The 27,150-nt window shown below is 35.9% G+C and overlaps 4 protein-coding genes and 1 long non-coding RNA gene across 5 annotated transcripts; 3 read left to right on the top strand and 2 right to left on the bottom strand.

Annotated features, from left to right (window-relative positions):
- The first annotated feature begins 3,205 nt into the window (after positions 1–3,205).
- Positions 3,206–5,954, top strand: LOC120135744 (ubiquitin-conjugating enzyme E2-17 kDa). The gene is made up of 5 exons (XM_039151959.1): positions 3,206–3,322; positions 3,435–3,514; positions 3,981–4,108; positions 5,198–5,302; positions 5,625–5,954. The coding sequence occupies exons 2-5, from the start codon at positions 3,445–3,447 to the stop codon at positions 5,766–5,768; spliced, it is 447 nt and encodes a 148-aa protein (XP_039007890.1). The 5' UTR covers positions 3,206–3,322; positions 3,435–3,444; the 3' UTR covers positions 5,769–5,954.
- Positions 5,955–7,344: 1,390 nt separating this feature from the next.
- On the top strand, positions 7,345–11,915 carry LOC120135741 (crooked neck-like protein 1). The gene is made up of 8 exons (XM_039151956.1): positions 7,345–7,427; positions 8,002–9,244; positions 9,331–9,396; positions 10,127–10,271; positions 10,370–10,588; positions 10,981–11,194; positions 11,289–11,487; positions 11,584–11,915. The coding sequence occupies exons 2-8, from the start codon at positions 8,091–8,093 to the stop codon at positions 11,696–11,698; spliced, it is 2,112 nt and encodes a 703-aa protein (XP_039007887.1). The 5' UTR covers positions 7,345–7,427; positions 8,002–8,090; the 3' UTR covers positions 11,699–11,915.
- A 1,062-nt stretch (positions 11,916–12,977) lies between these two features.
- Positions 12,978–14,858, top strand: LOC120135742 (high mobility group B protein 6-like). Its single transcript, XM_039151957.1, has 4 exons — positions 12,978–13,479; positions 13,560–14,120; positions 14,202–14,540; positions 14,637–14,858. Exons 1-4 carry the CDS (start codon positions 13,036–13,038, stop codon positions 14,754–14,756), a joined length of 1,464 nt encoding a protein of 487 aa, XP_039007888.1. The 5' UTR covers positions 12,978–13,035; the 3' UTR covers positions 14,757–14,858.
- Positions 14,859–15,512: 654 nt separating this feature from the next.
- Positions 15,513–16,850, bottom strand: LOC120135746. The gene is made up of 3 exons (XR_005517288.1): positions 16,680–16,850; positions 16,485–16,549; positions 15,513–16,309 (listed from the first exon to the last, which is right to left on the bottom strand). It is a non-coding gene; the product is annotated as an uncharacterized LOC120135746 (long non-coding RNA).
- A 6,333-nt stretch (positions 16,851–23,183) lies between these two features.
- Positions 23,184–23,739, bottom strand: LOC120135776 (subtilisin-like protease SBT2.5). Its single transcript, XM_039151981.1, has 3 exons — positions 23,634–23,739; positions 23,392–23,539; positions 23,184–23,294 (listed from the first exon to the last, which is right to left on the bottom strand). The coding sequence occupies exons 1-3, from the start codon at positions 23,672–23,674 to the stop codon at positions 23,232–23,234; spliced, it is 252 nt and encodes an 83-aa protein (XP_039007912.1). The 5' UTR covers positions 23,675–23,739; the 3' UTR covers positions 23,184–23,231.
- Positions 23,740–27,150: the final 3,411 nt, after the last annotated feature.

The following is a 27,150-nucleotide window of genomic DNA, read 5'->3' as shown; positions in this document are numbered from 1 at the left end:
TAAATTTAAAATGTATGAATAATTTAAAAAAATAAAATATTCAGAATTAAAATGATCAAAATAAACTTTTAAAATGGAAAAATTAAAAAATAAATTATAAAATAATTAAATTTGATTGTTCGGATTTTGGATTGGGTAAAAGTGGCGTTATTGGGGAAGCTCACAAAAGAAGCTTCAAGGCAATTAAGAAGCCAACAAATCAATGGCATATAAATAAAAGAAAAGGAGAGGGGAGTTGGAATAGTGTAGTAGTCAAGGCTAGCGGGGTTGAAATTTGGTGTATTCGACACATCATAGTGTGTCATTGTCTCCCCTATCTTAAAATGGGGGCGCCACCACCAACAAATCATATGGCAAAATGGCCTTTATCGAGCCATTTGAGACACCGACTACTATTTCAATCACCACGGCCCGGCTATGGCTCTCCGGCGACGCTGCCAACCGCCTCTACCAAATGCCCTTATGGCCAAGACAAAGCTGTTGGCCCATCGAATAGCTCACCCGGGTGGGGGCCACCCAACAGAGCGGAGGTCCATCTCAAACCACCTACCTTTGTCTGTGTCTGTGCCATGGAATCCCGAAAACATTGACTCTACTAAAAAAAGATGTTATTAATTTTATTATTATTTTTTAACAAAATCGGTAAAATATTATTATTTTTATCGATTTTGTTATTATTAGGTGTTTTATTAATTTTGTTAACATATTTGGTAAAGCGTTACCTAAAATATTATTTTTTTCTACTGGTTTTGTTATTATTTGGCACTTTACCGGAAATGTTAAAAAATATTAATATTTTACGTAGAAATAATAATATTTTAGGTAAAAAAAAATTAACATTAATGTTAAAGATGCGATGTAAGAAAAGAAAATGACAATAAAGATATCGACGGTAGACAACCAACATTAAAATTGATGACTTCGATGATAAAAAAATCAAACTCTAACCAATAAATATTAAATACAATAATAATGTATATTACGGTATAAAAAAAAATTCAAACCTCATAGTACATATTATTGGAAAAAAAACCGACATCAATCGCTAAACATGATCTAAAAAATCAACGCAGAAGATAAACAATAATATTAAATTACAAAGATTCATAGCTTTCTTTTTCTTTAATCCGGAATCCTTGAATATAGTTAAACTTTTGCTGATTTGTCATAGAGATCCAGCTAATACTTTCCTCGCGTGCTTCTAGTAGCTTACTAGTCCTACATGATTTTAGAGTGTAAAAAATGAATTTGTCAATAACAAAGAAAGAATTTTATTGTAATGTTTACGAGTTTGATTCGGTTTGATTTTGTATATAATTAAAATTTATATTAATATTAAATCAATAATTTTTGTCTTTTATATATTTTTAATATTATAAATGTAACATGAGTTGTAGTTTAAAGCAAATCCTCAAATTAAGGAATGAAACATCCATCATTTTATCTACTGATGTTTCGAATGTTGACAAAATCTGGAATGAGATTAGAGTTAAAAATCCCAAAGTGCAATGGCACTCTTTGCTTTGGTTCCCTCTCCTTATACCTAAGCATAGTCTTATAGTATGGGTGGTTTTTCTTTACATACTTCCTACGAAAGAAAGATTTCATAAAATGGGGCTTGTTAATGATTGTCACTGCATATTTTGTGCTACTACCATGGAAACGAGAGATCACTTATTCTTCGAATGCCCAATTGCCTCGTCACTATGGTCTACCCTTTTTGCTCTCAATGGCTTACGGTTTAATCATCATTCTTGGGATACTCTCTTCGGTTGGGCTACTATGTTATGGAAGGGAAAATCTCTTTTGTCTACCATCATGAAAGTTTCTTCTAATACACTCATTTACACCATATGGAAGGAAATAAACAAGAGACTTTTCCAAAGTCACTCATCTACTGTTGAAGAAATGTTTAAAGCTATCAAGGAAATTGTAGGGCTTCAACTAAGGGGAAAAATTATAAGTAGAATTGACAGTGTTAATATTTTTCTTTGTAACCAATGGGGTATTGTCTGATGGGTTGTTTGCCGTTTGTCTTTGGATGATCTTTGTATTTTTTACTCTATTGTTTTGATGCAGTTTACTGCTCTTGGGTAATAAAAAAAAATTATTATCCAAAAAAAAATATTATAAATGTATCCGAAAGAAATAAGAAATAATGATATGAAAACCCAACATGTTCCTGAAAGGGACAATGGAGTAGGGCTTGATTTTGAATCGTTTCTGCAAAATGTTTTCACTGTGTTCCCACGTTTTCTTCGTGTACAAAAGATTGGGTGACGATGGATCTACAGAACAAGTGTCTTTTTATCACCATTAATACTACTTGCCGAAATAGAATTAGAGTTCAATGGACACAAGGGCACTTTCTTGTTGGAAGAACTGTCCCTATCTGCAACATTGTAGGACTGGACCCTTCGTTGTGGAAGAATGGAGAACACCTTTTTAACATGATGTAGAAATTTTTCTGTTGTGTTAGTTGCTTTCCTACCCTTTTTGATGTCGAAAATGGGATGCATATATATGCTATCAAGGAGTTTATTTAATGATAATTCCTCTACAAGCTCAGTGACATCATTTACATCATCAGATTTGAGTTCATATAATCAACAAATTGATGCCCAAAGGTGAATGATGCAAAATAGCAGAAACATAGAGCTAGTATATAATTTTAAACTAAATGCGTAGATAATATCACACAACCCTAAACCCATCATAATAAGATTCCAACCAGATAATGATCCCTCTTTAATAAAAAATAGTTAAATCAATAGCTTTTAATTTCAAAAATCGACAATTAATCAAAATGTTAATGTTTTCATCAATTATTTAACTTTTATCATTTATAATTATGTCAATTAATATATTTAGTCTTTAATGTTTATAGGATGTGTAAATTACATATATGTTTTTAGAATTAAAATCAAATTGATTAATCTATAATCATTGAGGGTTAAATTTATTGTTATGTCAGTCTAAATCATACAAAAACAAGACACTAAAATCGTGATTACTTTATGTTCAATATACTAAATATTGAACTACTCAAGCTATAGGGACTGATAACATAATTTGACCGAAAATGTAAAGATTTTTATTACAAGAAAAAAATTGATCTTATGGGTCCGCAAAGATGACCAATAACGAGCCCTTTTATTTCTTCATTTCTATAAAATATTATTCAACCTCTCGTCCTCTTCTTTTAAAAGCCCTTTTTTTTTTCTCTATTTACTTTGTTTCAGCGTCTACCAAACAAAAACATTAGCCCAGGACAGGAGGATCTCTAAGCTTCCTTTTCTCTCAAATTTCTCCAATTATCTCTGTAATTTTCTATCTTTTTTTCTCTGTTAATTTATATTTTTATTTGCTTTTGGTGTTAGCTTGGTTGAGGAAGGCGATCTAACTTTGATTTGATTTTCCTTGTTTTGTTTTAGGGTTTAGGTGATGGCTTCAAAGAGGATCTTGAAGGAGCTCAAGGATCTACAGAAAGATCCCCCTACCTCTTGCAGCGCAGGTTCAATTTCTTCTTATCTCTCTCTCTCTCTATTTATTCTCGATTTCATTATTTCTTGTTATCATGCCTTTGGTTTCCGCTTTACTTTTTATTCATGACATGAGATAATTGTTTCTTTATGTGATGGATCCATACTTATTATTAGGATATGATTTTGACCATGAGGATTTCATTGAGTCAAACTGCAATATACATATACATATTCTAAAGTTTTAGGTTCACATCATTGGATTCTATTTGACTCTAGATTATTAAAGATTTTTTCTCTTTTTTTCCTGTCTTATTAATTTCTGTTCATATCCATGGCTGTTATGTTATTATTGGTGAATTTGTGAGGAATTGATCATGTTTTGCTGAAGGTTCATTTAAGAGTTTATTTTTGCATAATCATTTCAATTAAATATTACTTGCAGATTTGATTGCTCTATCTAACTAATGTTTTACTTCATTTTATTATTGAAATAAGGTCCTGTTGCTGAAGACATGTTTCATTGGCAAGCGACTATTATGGGTCCTCCTGACAGTCCATATGCCGGTGGAGTGTTTCTAGTCACCATTCATTTTCCTCCGGACTATCCTTTTAAACCACCAAAGGCACTTAATCTTGTTCCTTAACCTATTAGTTTTTGTTATTTCCTGGTTCACCGTGTGTTGTGAATGTGTACTTTTCTTGACTATGTATCTATCTGTAGCTGTCTTTTTCTTTTTTAGAAACACCAAATATGAATAACTATATTGGGAAAAAATGCATAGCACTTCATATACTGCATGTTGATTTTTTTCAACAAGCTGTTTTTTAACCATTTGTTCAAGTGCTGCTGGCACAAATGTTTTCTCCTCTGGAATCCAAAACTTCCGTGGTTTTAATGCGGTCAATGTTCCTACTTGTACTCATATACATTTCATTTGGAGGGATATGTATTTAGCATAAATGTTTAAAGCCTTCATGTTATTTAGCCAGTTCCTTACTGTGAGTACTCTGTGACCATGATGTCTTTACAGGGTCACTGGATTGTGCAAACATTGCTTGGCACTGAAATGAGTAAATGCTAATTCTACTTGATAGTTTATTCTGTAAACGCTAATTTTTTTCTTTCTTTCTAGCTTTTGGTAATTTATTTTGTTGGCATGTATGCATGCACAGTGGTGCATGCATATGCATGCTGGATGTCTAATGGTTTAGTTTATATGTGAAAGGCTATTATTAGGTTGTTTTCAGTGCCAAAATTTACATGATCCATTGTTATTTTTACTTTTGTAAACAGCCTCAGGTAAGCCTTCTCTGTTGCCTGCATATAGGTACTTCATTATGTGGTTCCTCACGTTTACTTTGTACGTTTTGGTTTGACAAAAATTATTGTAAATGGACACCATGCGAATATATTAACTTTTCATGTATTGACGATGATGTTAATATCTTTTAAGATAGAATAACATCGGATTTACTTTTAGAGAGAAATATAATTGTAACCAATCGACAATGGCTTATCAATCCTCATCTAGTTCTGTTAATTCTAGTAATTACATGATAAATCACATGGTGAAGTTGTTTCACGCTTAATTTTCTCCACTGCAATGGCCTTCTAACTTACCCGTTTAGTAGCTGATTCATTACTAGCAAGTTTCTTGTTTAGTTTTGTTCTGTTATCCATTTTTTTCTTAAATTCTTTTCCTTTGATTCAGGTTGCTTTCAGGACAAAGGTCTTTCACCCTAATATTAACAGCAATGGTAGCATTTGCCTCGATATTTTGAAGGAGCAATGGAGCCCTGCCCTCACCATATCCAAGGTTATTGTTTAACACGCCTTGCAGTATATACATGTTTTATTTTGAATGATAGATTTCACTGTTATGTCATCTATTAACAGTTTGTCATAAAACCCTTAAAAAGTTGAATTGGTTTTTAAAACGAAAGATTATGGTAAGCCTTTAAAATTTAGCATTTCATCAACTGGCCAAGTAGTTTGCTTCCCATAACGGGTCATTGCAATTTTGTGTATGGTCACCCTGGTTTAATATATATATATATATTCTATCATGTAAATTTTGATTGCCATGGTTTTCTGGTATTTAAGTGTGGGGCTGTTTCTTATATGTATTTTGATTCTAGGTATTGCTGTCAATCTGCTCACTCTTGACGGATCCAAATCCTGATGATCCCTTGGTGCCAGAGATCGCCCACATGTACAAGACCGACAGGAGCAAGTACGAGACAACTGCTCGGAGCTGGACCCAGAAGTATGCTATGGGTTAGTGTGCTAATATGTATGTAATGGGAGGGCCTTTATTCCATGTAGCATTGGTCTTTAAATTAATATGTATGAATCAATGAATCAGTATGTGTGATCTGACCCTCCACCTTATGTACCAAACCGAGCCCTCCTTAAAACACATTTGCTGCTTTATTTGTTTGTACGGAAATTATCTTTCAAACTTTAAAGCCCCCACTCTTCTATATGCTCCATGTTTCCCCCCTTATTATTCCCCTTCCGGAAATAGCTGATCAGCTTCAGCTGCTATAACTCTAGCTTCAACTCCACAGCTGACTGCAACCTGTAAGGTATTGTTCGGTTAAGTCTGTAAAGTTATATGAATTTTGATTCAATGAGTTATTTTTACACATGGGAATTTGATATTATTGCAATTATATATTAAATTTAAAATTTTAATTTGATTGTACATATTTATAAATAAATTAACCTATCTTTTTCATATGTGGTAAATATAGATAATAAGTAAACATAAAATGACGTGGAAATAAGGAGATTAGTGGTGGTGAACACTGGACTACTCGCCTAAAATTAGAGTTCAAGTATGTTACATGACGCTTTATAGTTTTAAGATTTTATCCCTCGTAATGGTAATGAATTATGGTTAGCATAGAGTCATTAAAGCTGGCATTTGGTTTATCGATAAGAAGGGTGTAAATCTTGTTGATATACAAGAAGGAGATGCTGATTGTGAAATTCGGTTGCAGTCTATCTCTTTTTATTTGAATGGTGAATCGTTGATCAAAGATTATGATCCACGGAGTCATGAGAGAGTGGAGGAAAAAGAGAAAGGAAATGAACGTAAAGCGAGAGAAAAACAAATGATTTAAGATTATCATTGAATCTAATAATATGGACATATCTTCTATCTTAACTTTCTGTTATATGGTGGGATGGTTGTTGGTTGCTATTTCATTAGTCAAGTGGCGATAGGACTTTTTAGAAGGAGACTTTTTTAAGATGAAATGATACGACATAATTTTAAAATTTACTTTCTATTAATTTTAAAAATATTAATTAAATTCAAAAACTTATCTAATTATAGAATAAAAATAAAAATACATTCTTAATCATTCTCAACAATCAAATTAAGTTGTCTAAGAAAATCAAGTAATTTAATCCTTTCATTTTATCTGTAAAACAAGGTTAGAAATAATACCTCCTCTCTGTTCATAATGGATGCTCCATAATAAGATTATATCAAGATTTGTTTTGTTTTTATTTTTATTTTTTAAATTATTTATGTAGAATTTTATTTTTAGATGAACTTTTTAGAGTTAAAATCTAATCGATAGAATACGTAAATATTAAAGATTAAATTTATTGAATATTTTAAAATTAATATATAATTTATAAAATTGTGTGAAAATCCAAGACCAAATTTATAATTATACAAATTAAAATTATATAAATTGAAAAAATAACTTATAATTAATTATCTATCGAACTAGATTATTTTTAATATGGGCCGGTTTGAATTATGCAAAACCCAATCTTGATAGGCCGGGTTACTTAGAGAGGTGAGGTGCAGGTTGTTTTTCGCGTACAGCAGAACTATAAATAAAAACAAGAAAGAAGAAAAGAAGAGGGAAAATATCGAGCACTGAGAAAGGAATACAGCCCTTCTTCGACATTGCCTCCAGGTAACCAGCCTTTTATTTTCCTTCTTTCTCAATTTTTTATATGTTTAGTCTTTACTTCGTCTTCCCAATCATCCAATTTGACTCTCCTTCGAGTGGGTTCGTCGTGACCTAGGTTTTGGGATTACGGCTTTCCTCTTTTGTTCTCGCCCCCCGGAAGCTTTACCGAATGACATGTTTTAAGTGCTGAAATTATAAATATATATGGCACTTACAAAATTTCCCTTTGTTTCGCGATTTAAATTAGTTTTAATTTGCGCATTTTCTCTGTTTTTTTTATATACGAACCTTTAATTTTCTTAGAAATGAATGGCCGGAAAAGAAAAGAAAAGAAAGCAAGTGCCTGCAAAATTATTTATTATATGCTTTGATCAAGTTCGAGATTGAGTCGAAATTTGTGGTTTGAAACTTGAGCTTGAGCTTGATAGGGTTTTGTTTTCGGGGTTTGAGCTCGACTTGAGATTGAAACATGTTTCAAGTTCAATTGAGTTAGAATTTTAAAAAAAGAAAAGAAAATAGTTTTAGAGGCCCACGCTAGTGTACGATACAGTTACTAAGTTTCATATATTTTATGTAGGTATCACATTGCGCGTTTGATTAAAGTTCAGGGACTAAACACGACATTAGAATACCCATTCACTCAGATTCGGTAATCATCAGTTAGTCATGGCATCCAAAGATGCAGACCCGTCACTCGGGTACTTGACTCGCAAAGACACAGAGGTGAAACTCCCTCGACCGACCCGTGTCAAAAACAAAACACCGGCTCCCATACAGATTACCGCCGAACAAATCCTCCGAGAAGCTCGGGAACGACAGGAGGCAGAAATCCGGCCGCCTAAACAAAAGATTACCGACCCGACTGAACTAGCTGATTATCGCCTCCGCAAGCGCAAGGAATTTGAAGACCTAATCCGCCGTGTTCGGTGGAATACCAGCGTTTGGATCAAATACGCCCAGTGGGAAGAGTCCCAAAAGGACTTCAATCGAGCACGGAGTGTTTGGGAGCGTGCTCTGGAAGTTGATTACCGAAACCACACTTTATGGCTGAAATACGCAGAAGTGGAAATGAAAAACAAGTTCATCAACCACGCAAGGAATGTTTGGGACCGTGCGGTCACGCTTCTTCCACGTGTGGACCAGCTCTGGTACAAGTGTATCCATATGGAAGAGATGTTAGGGAATGTCGCTGGAGCTCGCCAGATTTTCGAACGCTGGATGTCTTGGATGCCTGACCAGCAAGGTTGGCTTTCTTACATTAAGTTTGAGCTTCGTTACAATGAAGTGGAACGCGCTCGTGCCATTTATGAACGGTTTGTTCAGTGCCACCCCAAAGTCGGAGCTTGGATTAGATATGCCAAATTCGAGATGAAGAATGGGGAGATTGTACGGGCAAGGAACGTTTACGAACGTGCGGTGGAGAAGCTGGCAGATGAAGAAGATGCAGAGCAGTTATTTGTAGCTTTCGCTGAGTTTGAGGAACGATGTAAGGAAACTGAACGTGCTCGTTGTATCTACAAGTTCGCTCTTGATCATATACCCAAAGGGAGGGCAGAGGATTTGTATAGGAAGTTTGTGGCTTTTGAGAAACAATATGGAGATAAGGAAGGGATTGAGGATGCAATTGTAGGGAAGCGGAGATTCCAATATGAAGAAGAAGTGAGGAAGAATCCATTAAATTATGATTCGTGGATTGATTATATAAGATTAGAAGAGAACGTAGGGAATAAAGGGAGGATTAGGGAGGTTTATGAGAGGGCTATTGCTAATGTTCCTCCAGCTGAGGAGAAGCGGTATTGGCAAAGATATATTTACTTGTGGTGAGTTTTTGTGTGCGTAATGGGGGTATGCTTAATTTAATATTATTGTTCTGAACTAACTGACTTATGGTTTATTTGTAATTTAGGATTAATTATGCTTTATATGAGGAGCTTGATGCTGTGGATATGGAGCGGACAAGAGATGTGTACAGGTATCTGGCATTTCCTTTAATGGATTATGGTTTTGTTGGTTGCTACTGTTGCTAAATTGTAGTGAAATCAATGCTTCACTAAAAAATCTTGCCAACCAAACACTGCAAGATATTTGCCAATTGCTGACTATTTGAATGTTTGAATATGTCTGTTTCATTATGCTTCTGGTGAAGTTTTACCTTCTCTTGGTAATTATGCTGATGAAAAGGGAAAAAGTATGAGGAAAATCTCAAATTTAATGTATACCATTTGCAAAGGAACTAACTTGTTGATTACTGCTATCTTTATTGCATCTTTTTTTTTCTCATTGAATGTTGTATTTCTTTGTTCATCAGCATCTTCATTATTTCCACGGTTTTCTTTCTGTTCCATATTTCCCTGCTTTGCATATGTTCTTCTCTTCAGGTTTGTATGTGGACAGCTCTTTATATCCAAGGCTCTATGAGAAATGGCCTTGTTTCAAAAGGAAAGAGAATACTCGGTGTTTTTATCTTTTTTGACATAAGCTATCCTATATTTTCTTATGATTTGATGAATTAACTGGTTTTGTAATAGTTGGTAGGTAGTGGCTTGTTGTTACAAATTTTATTTTGATTGCTGTCTTGCCTCCCTCATCTTCTTGCATATACAAAAGATGCACTCTAAAGAATGACTCATGTTTTGGGTATTTTTAACCCTTTAGTTTTGTGTTTACAATAGCGGTTCCTCACTACTATAAATATTTTGCAGGGAATGCCTTAAGCTTATTCCCCACGAGAAGTTTTCTTTTGCAAAGATCTGGCTTCTTGCTGCACAATTTGAAATAAGACAACTCAATCTCAAGGGTGCACGACAAATTTTGGGAAATGCCATTGGAAAAGCTCCTAAAGATAAGGTAGGTATCTAACTGATGCTGAAAGTCTATAAATTTGACTATTTTAACATGAAGTTTTCTCACTGTCTATGTTGTTTACTTGTTTTGTTAACATTCAGATCTTTAAGAAGTATATTGAAATTGAGCTGCAACTCGGTAATATTGATCGTTGCCGAAAATTGTATGAGAAGTATCTAGAGTGGGCACCTGAGAATTGCTATGCATGGAGCAAATATGCCGAGTTAGAAAGATCATTATCTGAAACAGAGCGGGCAAGAGCTATTTTTGAGCTTGCCATCACACAACCAGCTTTGGACATGCCAGAGTTATTGTGGAAGGTAGTTGCCCTGACAATAACTGTTATATATTGTTTATCGTTGTGATTATAGTTACACCAACTTATTGTGAAGGCAGAAACTTTTATACCGAGTTCTGGGTGGGCGGGTGAATTCATTGTCTTTTGTAGCGGTCATGCTGGGTACTTTTGTCTTATTGCTTCATAGTTGATCCAATAAGTATTTTCATCTCATGATGAAGGTTCCTTTAGTGAAATGACTGATTATTTTCTTGATAATAGTTTGCATGTTTGCTAGGATGTGTCTTAATGAGTGATTTCTGTATTTTCCCTCGTAGTTTCTTTGTTGACTGATAGCTTTCGGCTTTTTTAGGAATATCATTTCTGATGATGTTATATTAAATGGTGTTAATGCTTCTTATTCTTTGACGATAGGCATACATAGATTTTGAAATTTCTGAAGGTGAATATGAACGAACCAGAGGATTGTACGAGAGACTTTTGGATCGTACAAAACACTTGAAGGTGTGGATTAGTTATGCCAAGTTTGAAGCCTCTGCAATGGAGGAGACTGATGTGGATTCGGACATGCCAGAAGATGGGGTTCGGGAACATGAATCAAAGAAGGGATGTGTTCAGCGTGCAAGAAGTGAGTTCAGACCAATCTAATATCTGCTGCCTGCTAGATCTTACTTTATTTATTAGCAAAATAAATTCTTACCTTCTATATTATTTTCCACCAGGAGTTTTTGAAAGAGCAATCAACTACTATAGAACGTCGGCAGCAGAATTGAAAGAAGAGCGTGCTATGCTCCTGGAAGAGTGGCTTAACATGGAAAGCAGTTTTGGAGAGCTTGGCGACGTTAGTGTAGTCCAGTCCAAGTTACCCAAGAAACTCAAAAAGAGGAAGCAAATTACAAGTGAAGATGGTGGTGTTTCCGGGTATGTAACTCTTATAATTTTACTCTGCTTCTACAGGTATCGCCATATCTGTATTCTGCCGGAACACTAAATGTTGAATCATTTGGCTTTTGGCAGCTATGAAGAATATATTGATTATGTATTCCCCGAAGAAAACCAGGCGACGAACCTCAAGATTTTAGAAGCCGCTTATAAATGGAAGAAACAGAAGCTTTCTACCGACGATGAATAGGATAATACTTGTGTTGCAACTCCAAATGTAAATTACAAAGCACCTGCCACAGCTTAATTGCATGATTCTTGAATGCCTGGATTTTTGTTCTGCTGTATTTGTGTTTTGGAAAACAAGCTGTTTAAGGGAAGTTGACATTGGAGAACTTTTATCATGTGGAACCAGTTATTGTTCGTTAAGGAATATTATGTTACTCGAATTAAGAGATTTTGTTATATTTTCATGGGTAATTATCTTTTAAATGGTTACAAAATATAGCGTAATTTATCAACTTCAACGTGTCACAAAAGTTATACCCACCACGATGCATCGAAGAATTAGCAGGTCAATGCGTACTTGGACAACTTCAACGCATCACAAAAAGCATCACCACCATGATACATCGAAGAATCAGCAGGGATCTTTCCCCCCACCACACGCCTACATCAAGCTTCAGGGATCACATTCGCCGTGTCGGCCCTTGCACGGGTGACACCTCTCCAATGACCACCTGATGCAACAATACTTTCCTCAACCTCAACTCGAACTTCATCAGCCACTGGCCCACCTGCTGCTGCCAAATAGGAACGAAGCCTATTGCACTGGCGACAATCACCACACTCTAACTCTAGAACCTTCTCCTATCATCACGGAGAAACTCCGTCTTGTGGAGATACATGGCATGCACACTGTAAGTAGCTTTAACATATTTGTGCAGGTCATCGGAGTATTCTTCCTGCTTACCGTTCTTTGCTCGAACGTCTGCTTCATAAAACTCCATACACTTCTCCCCGAGCTCAAGCTTATTCATGTGGCATACTGAGTTACAGGAGCATGCTCAGCATCAAGGGCTCAAATTTCCGCCTGCTCTTCCTCCTCACGCAACCTCATCTGCCGCTTCAACTCTATTCGAGCATCCTCTGAAGAAGCCCGAATCTCCTTGATCTTGACTACCATTCAACTGGGCCTCAAATATACTCATTATATTGACATTCCTAGCAGTCTCCGTCGGCATGGTACGCTCGGTTTCGATTCCTCCCATGCACCTTTCTTCATCCAGGATAAGTTTCATTAAAATGAATAAAATTTGAAACAGACTCAATTTTTGTTTACTTAAAACATGACCCAATTTATATAGTTTCGTCTTTCCTTGTATGGCTATTCAACGGTAATCTTATTTTGAATTTCAAATATCAGTCCGTTGCTCTGAGTCATCTTATTTTTGAATTTAAAAAATCAGACCGTTTCTCTCCGGCTCTGCCCCTCTTTAAAAACCCACTAATCGCTGTTTATCCAATCATACATCTTAAATCAAAGAAACACAGTTTATCTCGTAAAATTTTCTTCTCTTCTAAAAAATGGTGGATTTGGCGGTTGTTGTTGATGTGCCGAAGAAATCGAAAAAAAATGGAAGGAAAGCCTTGAAAGACAAAAACCCATCGACAAATGAAGCCAATATTTTGGCACAAAAGCTCTCCCCAGTCCCACCGGTTCCTTCTCCGATGGAAGCCGACGATCCCTCCAAAGCGAACTCTGGAACTCTCACTTCCCCCAAGAAAGCAAAGGCCGCCGCAGCCAAATCGAAACAGAGCAAGCAATCGTTCGAGAAAGACTTGCAAGAAATGCAAGATATGCTTCAGCAGTTGAGGATCCAGAAGGAGAAGACGGAGGAGTTGTTGAAGGAGAAAGATGAGATGCTGAAGCTGAAGGAAGAAGAGATCGAGACCAAAGGTAAGAAACAAGAGAAATTGCAGATGGAGCTGAAGAGATTGCAGAAAATGAAGGAATTCAAGCCGACCATGGTACCCTTTTTGTTTGATTTCCCTTTATTGATTCAAATTTTGGGACGATTCTTAATTTATCATTGATGTTATTTGTTCAGACTTTTGCGATTCCTCAGTCTTTGAAAGAGAAGAAAAATGGTGGATCTGAAAAGAAAAGGCCGTCACCACCTTACATTTTATGGTGCAAAGATCAATGGAAAGAGATAAAGAAGGAGAATCCAGAGGCGGATTTCAAAGAGGTTTCGAATATTTTGGGTGCGAAATGGAAGATGATCACTGCCGAAGAAAAGAAGCCCTACGAAGAGATATACCGAGCCGAAAAGGAAGCGTATTTGCAGGTGATGGCGAAAGAGAAGCGCGAGACCGAAGCGATGAAGCTCTTGGAAGATGAAAACAAGCAAAAGTCAGCCATGGAGTTGCTTGAACAATACCTGCAGTTCAAGCAAGAAGCGGAGAAAGAAACAACCAAGAAGAAGACCAAGAAAGAAAGGGATCCCTTGAAGCCGAAGCAACCAATGTCGGCTTTCTTTTTGTTCTCCAGCAAGCGGAGGGCAGCTCTTCTAACAGAGGACAAAAGCAATAACATTTTGGATGTCGCAAAGATCGCCGGCGAAGAGTGGAAGAACATGACTGAAGAACAACGACGACCGTACCACGAGGTAATTTATCGAACCTGAAAACCTTATCTATTAATAAGGGCTCTGCAATTTCTCATGTAATTTTGTGGATTTTGCTTGCAGATGGCAAAGAAGAACAAGGAAAAATACATGGAGGAAATGGAGGCATACAAGAAGAGAAAGGAAGAAGAAGCTTCGAGTCTCCAAAAACAAGAGGAAGAAACAATGAAACTCCATAAACAAGAAGCTCTGCAACTGCTTAAAAAGGAGAAAACAGATAACATCATCAAGAAAACAAAGGAGAAACGCCAGAAAAACAAGCCTGTATCAGACCCTAACAAGCCAAGGAAGCCTGCATCTTCATTCCTTTTGTTCAGCAAAGAAGCAAGGAAAACTCTAATGCAAGAGCGAGAAGGGATCAATAATTCCACACTCAATGCATTGATTTCAGTGAAATGGAAGGTATATGATGTTACCTTAAGTTAGGATTTTTCGGGTTCAAGTCTCGATCTTTCTTATTAATTGACATTGGGTTTCTGTGTTATTGGATGTTATTAGGAACTTGGTGAGGAAGAGAGGAATGTTTGGAATGGAAAAGCAGCTGAAGCCATGGAAGAATACAAGAAGAAACTCGAAGAATATAATAACAAATGTGCAGAGGTGAACAAGCAGCAGTGATGAAATGTTCTTGATGTTGTTTTGTTTGAAACATCAATCCTTTTGATGAACTGTTCTTACACAGTAGGATCTGGTTATTTTAAGTTCTTGTCATGTTGATTTTGCCTCATTGCAATTTAGCTTCAAAATTCTGGAATTCATATCATCTTTTGAGAAATATAAAGCTGTAGTTTTTTTTTTCAGTACAAATCCTTCTGTTTGTTTTCTCAGAAAAAATAATCCTCATAAACTCGACTCGACTTAATTTTTTTATTCAACTTGATCCAATACTCACTCCTACTTATATATCCTCTGCATTAGTGAATGCAAACTGTGAAAGCATCTCGAAATAGACTCGTAGCAATAGAGCACTTTGATTCCCATATCAACTTTCAGAATAAAAATCAACGAACCAAGATCTTATATATCAAATGGACATCGCCATCAAGGAACTTGTTCTTTAGGTTATTCGATTTATATTATTCCACACTTCATGCTTAATATGATTCTTTGCCTCCGTCTTCGAACACATTTTTGTTTTCAATGCTCACATCCGAACCCGAGTAACATAGCTCTTCAACACAAGTTGATAGAATTTCTCAACAGAGGAACCTGGCATAACCTAAGAAAGTAAGATTCAAAGCATGATGTAACAACATGCAAAAGAACCTCACTTTCCCTATAGGACAGTACTGCATTTCATTGCCAAATTCAGAAGGCAGCCTAGAGGAGAAAAGAAAGCTTGAGCCTTACGGTAAATCCCATCCTTTCCTATCAATCGCTATGGCTACGGAACAGTGTGTGCGTCCTGTCGAGAAAAAGCCGGACGAAACGAGCCATGGATATCATCTGGTCGGCGGCCACAACCAAGTTCTTAAGGAGAGTAAGAGTGTGAGTTAACATCATGTTCACAACCAGCAGAACCACGGCATCCATGCTGCTCAGCATGCCGAGTCCAAGGCCCCGAGCCACGGCATACGTGCTCCGCAACATGTGGCTCATGGTATGGACCACGGAAAGAAGGAAAAGAAGATGAAAGACAACAAGGAGAAGAAAGAAAAGAAAGACAAGAAGGAAAAGGAAAAGGAAAAGAAGCCCGAGAAGAACAAGGAGAAGAAGGAGAATCACAAGAAGTGCAAAGACGACAACAACGATAGCGACTAAAGGTGAAAACCCTTCTGCACAAGAAGCACAATAGATGATGTACCTGGCACATAGAGTTGCCATACTACACACTAAATAAAATTGACCTGCAGTCTCTACAGCAGTCAAATATGGCATGTAATCCTATGTAATCCTACAAATTATCATATCACCTATCAAATAAAAAGGCAAAACAGATAATAGTTTTATGAATATGTCATGGTTTTGTTTGTTGATAATTGACGCCTGCAATCTTTCACTCTGATAAAACATTCAACCTTGCAAAGCTAATTCGAACGAACGAATTCTATATTGTCTACCGGCAGATTGATGTTTCGGGTGATCCGAAACGAATGCTATATTGCAATGGCTTCAAGAGTTGCATCTTCAGCTCCCTCTTGGGTCGATCCCTTAAGTTTCAAGGTGCTTTTCTACATAAACATGGGTAAGAAAATCTCATGTTACACATAATTAACAAAGATAACATCATGCTAAAAGAAATGAACATCAAATTCACGATTTCCGCACAACCAAAAGACGAAAATACGAAGTCAAAAACATCCATTAATTCATGTAAAGAACTATGCATTAAGGTGTGAAGAGTACCTGCACAAACATCACAGGAACTTTAAGTTGAAGTAAAGTTCCGTCTCTTACTGCTCCATCCATCCCTATATTAAAGCAAATATGACCTTTAAAATAAGATATACTAGCAAGCATCAAAGGAATTTACAAAAATATTAAAGAAAACATGAGCCATAACATTGATCATGGAACATCAACACCAGGATTAAGTTATACCAGAATGCACTGGCAACCTTAAAGAGTGCCCTAAGCACGGACGTTTCTTTTCATCTGCACAAATTCAGTTCACTAAACGATAAATAAGAGCTTCATTTAATCTTATAAAGGAAGAAAGTGAGAAAAGAGCTCCATTTCTTCCTATGCGTTCGTTTCACGGTTCATTTGAGTTTAAAAGGCATTTTCCAACCATGCAACTAGCCCTGTTGCCCAATTTGCAAGATATGCAACTGGTTTTAGAGATTAAAAGGCAAAGGAATGTCAATGGAGAATTTAATCTTAGCGTTTACAATATTAAAGATAAACAATCACGTTCATGCATGGATAATGGTAAATAGATGCCTAAGCAACTAAAATTTATTCTTTTTTTTATCTTAATGCCCTGCATGGTTCTTAAGGGACAAATTCCCCATGTGTTCCTGTCCATTTTTTAATGATTTCAAGCTAAGATAAGCTCTAAAAACCATTCAAATTTTGATTGGTTTATTACCACTCACAAACCATAATTGTAAAGAACATCAAATCCTGTGGTCCACGTGAGATTTATCATAGAGATTAAAGATGACTTTTTTCTTATAGCCAATTCTCTCCAAGGTGAATCAACCAAACAAATCAATTGGGATTGAATCTTACAAGGTGCTGGTTCCTCATGTTGAAAGTCTTTGCACTTTCGGTGCATTGAAAATGGCAGTATAATTGGACGGCAAATGTGGTCAAAATTTGGCCACCAAATTTTGAATTTATGTAATGGGTAAATAACAAATTTAGTCATTACAATTTAGGGTATTTACAAGATTAGTCCTTAAGGCTTCAACTATAAATATCCTACTTCATTTAGCTTCAAAACCATCTCAAAACATTCTAGTTTTCTTCCAATACTAGAGAGAATTTAGAGAGTTTCTTGAGAGTTGTTTTCTCCTTTTTATCAAGAGAGAATTATCATTGTTTTCTCCTTGGTAGATCGAGAGAAGTTGTAATTCCTATTTTCTCATAGTGAAATTCTTCTACCGTTGCCCGTGGTTTTTACCCTATTTTATTCAGGGGTTTTCCACGTAAATTTTGTGTCTCATTTTATCTTCATTTTTATTTTCTCAAATTATCAGTTGCGATTTTGCTCTATCCGATAGCCGTCTTCCGCAACAATTGGTATCCGAGCCAGATTTGAGTGTGTAATATCTGCTTATTGTCTTTGTGGTTGCCACCAAAAGGTGGATCATCCAACATAAGAAAGTAAGAAGGTATTACCCATTATTTGAAGGTTCCAGAGAACTATTCACGTAGTGAAATAGTGGGAGCTATCCGTAAAAGAAGCTATGACAACGAAATTTGATATTGAAAAATTCAATGGGAGAAATTTCTCATTGTGGAAATTGAAGATGAAGGTCATCCTGAGGAAAGACGGTTGTTTAGCAGCTATCAGTGAAAGGCCGGTAGATTTCACAGATGACAACAAATGGATCGAAATGGACGGGAATGCTATGGCAAACTTTCATCTAGCATTAGCAGATAAAGTATTGTCAAGCATCGAGGAGAAAAAGACAGCTAAGGAGATATGGGGATCATCTCACCAAACTGTACGAGGCCACATCGCTGCACAATAAAATTTTCCTTAAGAGAAAATTGTACACTCTCCGTATGCCAGAATCTACTTCAGTGACGGAGCACTTAAATACACTGAACACTTTATTTTCTCAGCTTACATCTTTAAGCTGTAAAATAGGAGAACAAGAACGTGCTAAACTTCTACTTCAAAGTCTACCGGATTCGTATGATCAACTCATCATCAACTTGACAAACAGTAATGTCACCAGTCTAGTCTTCGATAACGTTGCAACTGCTGTTCTACAAGAAGAAAATCGGTGTGAGAACAAAGATGACAGACAAGTAAATCTGCAACAAGCAAAAGCGTTAACAACGATGACAACGATGAGAGGGAGATCAACAGAACGTTGCCAAAGCAGCAGTCACAAACATGGTAGATTGAAGTCGATAAGAAAGAAGAATTTAAAGTGCTACAACTGTGGAAAGAAGGGTCACTTGAAGAAGGATTGTTGGAGTCTAAATAAAAACTCCAATCCACAAGGCAATACCGCAAACACTTCAGATGATGGAGATGCTCTATGCTGTGAAGTGTCAACCACCGTGGAAGGCAGAAAAAGATTTGCAGATATATGGCTCATTGATTCAGGAGCAACATATCACATGACCTCAAGAAGAGAATGGTTCCATCAGTATGAACCTGTCTCAGGAGGATCTGTGTATAGTTGCAATGATCATGCCTTAGAGATCATTGGCGTGGGAACCATCAAATTGAAGATGTATGATGGAACAATTAAAGTTGTTCGAGATGTGCGGCACGTGAAAGGCCTGAAGAAAAATTTATTATCCTACGGATTGTTGGATAATAATGCAAGCAAGATTGAAACACGGAAAATAATCATGAAGGTGTTCCGTGGAGCGCTTATGGTGCTGAAAGGCGAAAAGATAGCTGCAAACTTGTACATGCTGAAGGAAGAGACTTTGCTAGAAGTAGAAGCCTCTGTTGCCTCATGTAGTTCAAATTCTACAATTCTATGACATCAGAAACTTGGACACATGTCAGAACAAGGAATGAAAGTACTTGTGGAGCAAAACCTACTTCCAGGCTTAACAAAGGTATCACTTACCTTGTGTGACATTGCATAACAAGTAAGCAGCACCGGTTGAAATTCAACACGTCAAATTCTAGAGGCAAAAGTGTTCTAGAATTGGTTCACTCTGACGTATGCAAGCACCAGTTACATCCCTAGGCGGAGCAAAATACTTTGTCTTATTTATTGATGACTACTCTAGGAGATGCTGGGTGTACCCTATTAAGAAGAAGTCATATGTGTTTTCAACTTTCAAAAACTTCAAAGCGTGGGTGGAACTTGATTTGGAAATAAGATCAAGTGTTTCAGAACAGATAATGGAGGAGAATACACAAGCGAAGAATTTGATGACTTTTGCAGGAAAGAAGGCATCAAAAGACAGTTCACAGTGGCGAACACTCCTCAACAAAATGGAGTGGCAGAGCGGATGAACAGAACCTTGTTAGAAAGAACAAGAGCAATGTTGAGGGATGCAGGCTTAGAAAAATCATTCTGGGCAGAAGTAGTCAATACCGCTTGTTATTTGGTGAATCGAGCTCCATCAACTGCAATAGAGCTGAAGACACCAATGGAGATGTGGACTGGTAAACCAGCTGATTATTTAAACCTCCATGTATTTGGAAGTATTTTGTACGTGATGTACAACTCCCAAGAAATTTCAAAGCTAGATCCAAAATCCAAGAAATGCAAATTCTTGGGGTATGCTGATGGTGTAAAGGGGTATCGCTTATGGGATCCCACTGCCCGCAAAGTGATCATAAGCAGGGATGTTATCTTTGTAGAAGATAAACTACAAAGAAAAGAAGATGATGATAGCGCTGAAAAGTCAGAGACTACACAGATACATGTGGAAAATGAGGTTAAACAAGGAGATTATTCTGAAGCAGAACCAGCACATGATGAACAAGAACCAGATAGTTCTGAAGGTCCAACAACTCGTCAATCAGATCGTGTGTGAAGACCCCAATTGGTACTCAGATTATATTATAGAAGGTAATATTGCATATTGCCTTTTAACAGAGGACGGTGAGCCATCAACATACCATGAGGCAATAAACAGCTCAGTTGCTTCACTGTGGATGATGTCGATGCAAGAAGAAATCGAAGCCCTTCATAAAAATAATACATGAGACCTTGTGCCACTACCACAAGGAAGGAAGCCAATTGGTAACAAATGGGTCTTCAAAATCAAGCGAAATGGTGACGATCAAGTTGAGAGGTATCGTGCAAGACTGGTGGTCAAAGGATATGCTCAAAAAGAAGGTATTGATTTAATGAAATATTTTCTCTTGTGGTTCGACTAACAACAGTTCGAGTAGTTTTGGCAATGTGTGCTACATTGAACTTACATCTAGAGCAGCTAGATGTTAAAACAGCTTTTCTTCATGGAAATCTTGAAGAAGAGATTTACATGCTCCAGCCTGAAGGTTTTGAAGAAAAAGAAAAGAAGAACTTGGTTTGCAGGTTGAACAAATCTCTGTACGGTCTAAAGCAGACGCCGAGGTGTTGGTATAAGAGATTTGATTCCTTCATTATGTGCCTTGGATACAACAGACTTAATGCAGACCCTTGTGCTTGTTTCAAGAGGTCTGGTGATAACGATTTTGTTATATTGCTTTTGTATGTGGATGACATGTTGGTTGCAGGACCCAACAAAGATCATATTGAAGAATTTAAGGCACAACTGGCTAGGGAATTTGAAATGAAGGACTTGGGATCAGCAAACAAGATTCTAGGGATGCAAATTCACCGAGACAGAAATAATAGGAAGATTTGCTTTCACAAAAGAATTACTTGAAGAAGATCTTGTCACGATTCACATGCAAGATTGTAAGTCAATTTCTACCCCTCTTCCTATTAACTTCAAATTATCCTCCAGTATGAGTCCTAGCAGTGAAAAAGAGAGGATGGAGATGTCTCGAGTACCGTATGCATCAGCAGTGGGAAGTTTAATGTTCGCTATGATATGCACAAGACCAGACATTGCACAAGCAGTGGGAGTGGTTAGTCGGTACATGGCGAATCCAGGCAAAGAGCATTGGAATACAGTAAAGAGGATCCTGAGATACATCAAAGGGACCTCAAATATTGCATTATGTTACGGAGGATCAAATTTACTAATCAATGGTATGTAGATTCTGACTATGCAGGAGATTTGGAAAAAACAAATCTACTACAGGATATGTGTTTAAAGTTGCTAGTGAGCTGTAAGCTGGGTTTCAAAATTGCAGTCAGTTGTGGACTTCCACAACAGAAGCAGAATATGTAGCAGCTACACAAGCAGTAAAGAAGCAATCTGGTTGAAGATGCTATTGGAGGAGCTTGGGCACAATCAAGAGTATGTCTCTCTGTTTTGTGACAGTCAAAGCGCCTTGCATCTAGCAAGGAATCCAGCATTTCATTCAAGGACAAAGCACATACGAGTTCAGTACCATTTCATTCGTGAAAAGGTGGAAGAAAGGACGATATATATGCAGAAGATCCATACCAAAGACAATATAGCAGACTTCATGACGAAGGCGATCAACGCTGATAAATTTACCTGGTGTCGATCCTCCTGTGGTCTGTCAGAGACGTAAGCAACATAAAGGTACAAGGTAGAAAGAATTGTGTGAAGATATGATTGTTCCAAATCAAATCTTCAAGTGAGAGATTGTTGAAAGTCTTTGCACTTTCGGTGCATTGAAAATGGCAGTATAATTGGACGGCAAATGTGGTCAAAATTTGGCCACCAAATTTTGAATTTATGTAATGGGTAAATGAAAAATTTAGTCATTGCAATTTAGGGTATTTACAAGATTAGTCCTTAAGGCTTCAACTATAAATACCCTACCTCATTTAGCTTCAAAACCATCCCAAAGCATTCTAGCTTTCTTCCAATACTAGAGAGAATTTAGAGAGTTTCTTGAGAGTTGTTTTCTCCTTTTTATCAAGAGAGAATTATCATTGTTTTCTCCTTGGTAGATCGAGAGAAGTTGTAATTCCTATTTTCTCATAGTAAATTCTTCTACCGTTGCCCGTGGTTTTTATCCTATTTTATTTAGGGTTTTTTCACGTAAATTTTGTGTCTCCTTTTATCTTCATTTTTATTTTTCTAAGTTATCAGTTGCGATTTTACTCTATCCGATTGCCGTCTTCCGCAACACCTCACTCTCCCTCAAAGACTTCCAGTAATGCTAGAGGACACTGCCCCATCAATGCCCGAAGTCTTTGGAGAGAGTGAATAAAAAAAGTGCCTTCTGAATTCGCCTAGTTTTCTTCCAGGCTTAAACTGAAGCCATGGGACGATAGTGGATAACATTCAACATTCTTCGTGTTTGTTCGTTTTACTATTCATGTTCGAGGTTTTAACAATACATAACCCATATATGCTTTTAGTAATCTCAAAACTTGGTTTTTTTACAGGTTCCATATAATGAAAATCATGCTATGGTATCAGAGAAAGGACACATGAGAATTCTGTTCCAAACCATGTGTTGCATGTGAAGGAATGACCCACAAATGCAGACACTGCATCCACAAAGCTAGAACCGTTTCAAGTATGGTCTTTTGTCGTGCTGCTGCACTTCATAACCTTAACTGGATAAAGTGTAGTGAATTGTTTCAAATCAGTTGTCCCATCTTCACCAGCCAAATTAGCCCCAACACAGATTTAAAAGGATAGAAAGGAATCTAGCCATCTTTCATTTGTGTCCCTTTTTATTACCTTTGGCTGGTGATTGGGTTACATTTGTTGATGCTGATGGTATTTTTACGGTTTAATTATCTCTTCTGATTAAAACATTGAATCGTTAATCATACTTAAATCTCCATTGAAATGGCCAGAGCCTTATCTCTTAGACCCTTTCTTAATTGAACCAAGAAAGCTTAAACCTACATGTACAACTGTTGAACAAACTTGAAGCTTTTGTGCATTAATGCACTAAACAAGCTCTTGATTCTTCTCCACAACTCTCACCCCATTTGCAGATCTAAGCACATTGGCCTGCTTTCATTCAACAAAAAATCCATAAATCAAAAGGATCCAGAGGCTACATCCTCGCACATGAATATGAATGACAAGATTATAGAGATGAGATCACCTGAGTTTCAGTGATTTCGACTGCAAAACCATCAACAATGACCAAAGACAAGGTCCTCTTGTAAGTGCCAGCTTGAAGAGTGCTTGCCAGAAGCTGGTCGTGCTTCTTACTCAGATATAGATCAAGCTCGTACGCTCCTTTCTCAGTTCTATCGAAGAACAACAAAGAAAATAAACACGGAGAAGAAAGTTGCATATACAGAAATTAAGAAGAACAAGTGATGATATATTAATGAAACTCACCGATCAGCTCGAAGTCGCTGGTACTCTGGATCGTAGTTCATGAAACAAAGTACAACTCAGTTTCTGTGCTTCTCATTTTATTTTGTTTATTGTTTTATTTTCTACAAGTTTGGGTTGGTCAATTTATATATGAACAGTTATATAGGCACACATATATATAATTTATTTAATTTAAATTAATATTATATGCAAATATATAATATATGAGTTTAAAAAGTTATGCAGGAGGAGTGTGAGGAGGAAGTCAAAAGGAACCCTAATTCTGAAATCTGAGCTATATATGTATAGCTATACCGAGACTTAAATATTTGAATAGATTAATTAATGCGTTCATTGACCTTAGCAGATCACGGCAACATTTCCGATGTATAATGTTGATGCCCACAAACAGGAACATTAAACCTACCCCATTTAACGTTTGCTTACATTCTAATCGTTCTTCTAACCTCCATTAACAATCAGCTTTAAAGCCAGAGATGCATTTCACCTCTTTTAATATATTTTACTTAGACATGAGAATATTTTATTCGAATCCATAAGTTTGGGTCTAATTTGATCTCATAAGATTTAAGTTTTTTTCCCTAAAAAAATAAATAAATTAAGGGCAGCAAAAATATCTTGTCTGCCGGTAAAATGGTGGAAGGTACGTACCTCCAAGAGGGCTAAACGGCAGTGCACGTGGGAACATTACGTGCGTGGTAGGAAAGAACAAGTGGAGGGCCCACCTATTATTTTATCCACGTGTCAGCTCATCAGATGGAAAGGAGGGGGACCTATTCTTTTGAGGTTCTTTATGATGCATCATGAAGACACGTATATATGTTAGAATTTGATTGGCAGACACAGAAAGCTGTAAGTCACGTGGATGGGGTTTTCATTAGCTTTGTTTGACAGTACAGGTTCCAATTCTTCCATTGCATCCATTCATACATTCTTCGATTTAATCCATCCATCATCCAAATACTATCATTATCATCATCGTCGTAGTCGTCATGCCATGATAAATTCAATTTTTTTGACAAAAAAAATACGTGAAGCACTCGTATTTAAAAAAAGAAAGTCAATGTGATTGTCGTATCCTTTTACATTCAAAATCTTTAAACTTAGAAAATAGATTTAATATGATTCTTTAATTAACGATTTTTATTGTTAACTATTACAATATTGACGTGATTGATGTCATAACTGATGATGTGATAGATTGACTAAATTGATTTTTTAGTCGAATTAATGGAGCAAATTGTTTTTTTTTAATTTATGGGCTTATTTGATTTTTAAGAAAAAAATAAAAATAATTTATAATAAAAAATATTAAAAAATTAAATATCAAAAATAAATTTTAAATTTACCAAATATTAAAAATATCTATTATTTTTATCTCGAATTTAACTTACTTTTATTTATATAAACATAAATTAGTCCATCCTACACAATTTTTTTTTTGTATATTTACCTCTAATTATCTTAAACTTCAAATGTCTTTCTAATTCAATTTCATTGAAATTTTATAAAAAAATTCATTTAATTCAATTTTATAAAAAAATTAGTGAAATAAAATTTAAAAATCACTATATCATAAAATATATAATTAAAAAATAATATTTAAAAGTTATAAAATTAAAATGTATGCACAAGTTATCATAAAATATATAATTAAAAACTATTAAAATTAAGAAGAGTATTCTAGTAAATATAACATGATAGAGGAAAATAAATTCACTAAATATGGACTCCACGTGTTTGAGATTTTTTTATTATCCATAATATTTATTTTTTAAATTTTTCAAGAAATAAAAAATTTGTCTCTATAAATAAAAATATAATAATACTCAAATTAAAATTGACATGTACGAACATAAATACATAAAAATATATTTATGCCGCTAGATAAAATAAATTCACATTTAAATTTATCTCTAAATTGAATAAATCATTTAAAAATAACATTTTCAACCACTCTAGTTAATATATATATATATTAGTAATATAATTTTTATTTTTAATATTTTAATATTTTTTTATATATTTATATAGTTTAAATTTAAAATAATTTTTTCTAAAAAATCAAGTAAATCCTTGAATTAAAAAAACAATTTAACCCTCAAATTCGATAAAAAAATCAATTTAGATCAATTGTCACATCATCATTCGCACCACCAACCATTGTGGACAGTATGTCAGTAATGTTAAGTGTCACGTCAGTACCATAATGGTAAACGACAAAAATTGTTGGTCAAAAGGCCACATTAAATTTTTTTTCTAAGTTTGAGAATCACTTTAAGTGGAAAAAAATATAAGGATCATATTGATTTTTTTTAAAATCGACCCTCCTTTTTGTCTGTTTTATTATTATATTTGTGATTGATATATGCGTAAAATATACCCTTAGGCCACCCAACTATTGTTTCCGTTATAAACTAATCACTTTCTTTTACTAAAACTTACAATTTAATCATTTGAGATCGAGTCCCATGGAGGGCATTTCATAATTTGGAGGTCTGCGACGGAAGCTGCTCTCAACCTAGTGTTGGGGACAGCCTACTATCTTACCTCCCCCTTACCCCATTACATATAGGAACGAGGGACAACCATTTTTTTTTACAATTTAATCATTTGATTAAAACTATTATAAATAGATTGTTTGTCGCTAAATAATAGACGGAATAGAATGAACCAAGTGATTTCATTGGTTAATACATTGTTATTATCCCTTGAGGTTTCATGTTAGAGCACGACGTCTGCAAGGGTGTATAACGTTCATTGTCAAATGGTTGAGAGTCCTTCAAACAGATATTACATTTTATTCACTTCAGACTTATAAAAAATAGACGGAATAATAATATAGTCTGGCATAAAAATAGTTTTAATCCCAAAATTTATATATTTTAGCAATCTAGTCCTAATTTGAAATAATTCGTGATTTTGAAGGACTTTATGTTCCCATGAACGTTCATTTTCATGTTCTTCTGTAACCGATTGCTTGTGCAATGTCAGCATAGCTTAGTAGATAATCTATGAAATTGAAAAGCAGACCTGAAAGCAAGTCAGCTAACCATAAAGATAATAATATGGTTTTGATATCAAGAAACTATTTTGGTTCAGAAAAAAAAAAATCAACCGAGTAAAATTAGAAAGACTTAATTTTTTATTAGAAAGACTTAACCAGTGTCTTGCTAACTCTTTAGCATGATGGATAGTCGCCGTGGGGTCTGCCACTTCTCTGCTCAAGCATACCTCCATCCTTTGGCGCCATATGCACCACAATATGCTCGCGATGTTGCATGGGAAGTCGCGTTCATCTTCGGCGGTCCGAGTGTTTTGAACAATGACTGAATGTATCAGGATCCGAACATTCTTGAGGGGGAGATCGGAGACTCTCAAGCTGATGTCTGACCCGAACCACACTGTTCTTGCAAAGTCGCATGAGATGAAGAGGTGATCCAGAGTACTACCGTCGTGCTCTCGATCACACAGGGAACACGCCGTGTTTTCTTGTCGTATACTCTTCCTCGTCTCG

The sequence above is a fragment of the Hibiscus syriacus genome, unplaced genomic scaffold (assembly GCF_006381635.1).
Source record: "Hibiscus syriacus cultivar Baekdansim isolate YM2019G1 unplaced genomic scaffold, ASM638163v2 tig00110616_pilon, whole genome shotgun sequence".
In the NCBI taxonomy this organism is placed as follows: Eukaryota; Viridiplantae; Streptophyta; class Magnoliopsida; order Malvales; family Malvaceae; genus Hibiscus; species Hibiscus syriacus.
This window is presented reverse-complemented; position numbering and strand designations above follow the sequence as displayed.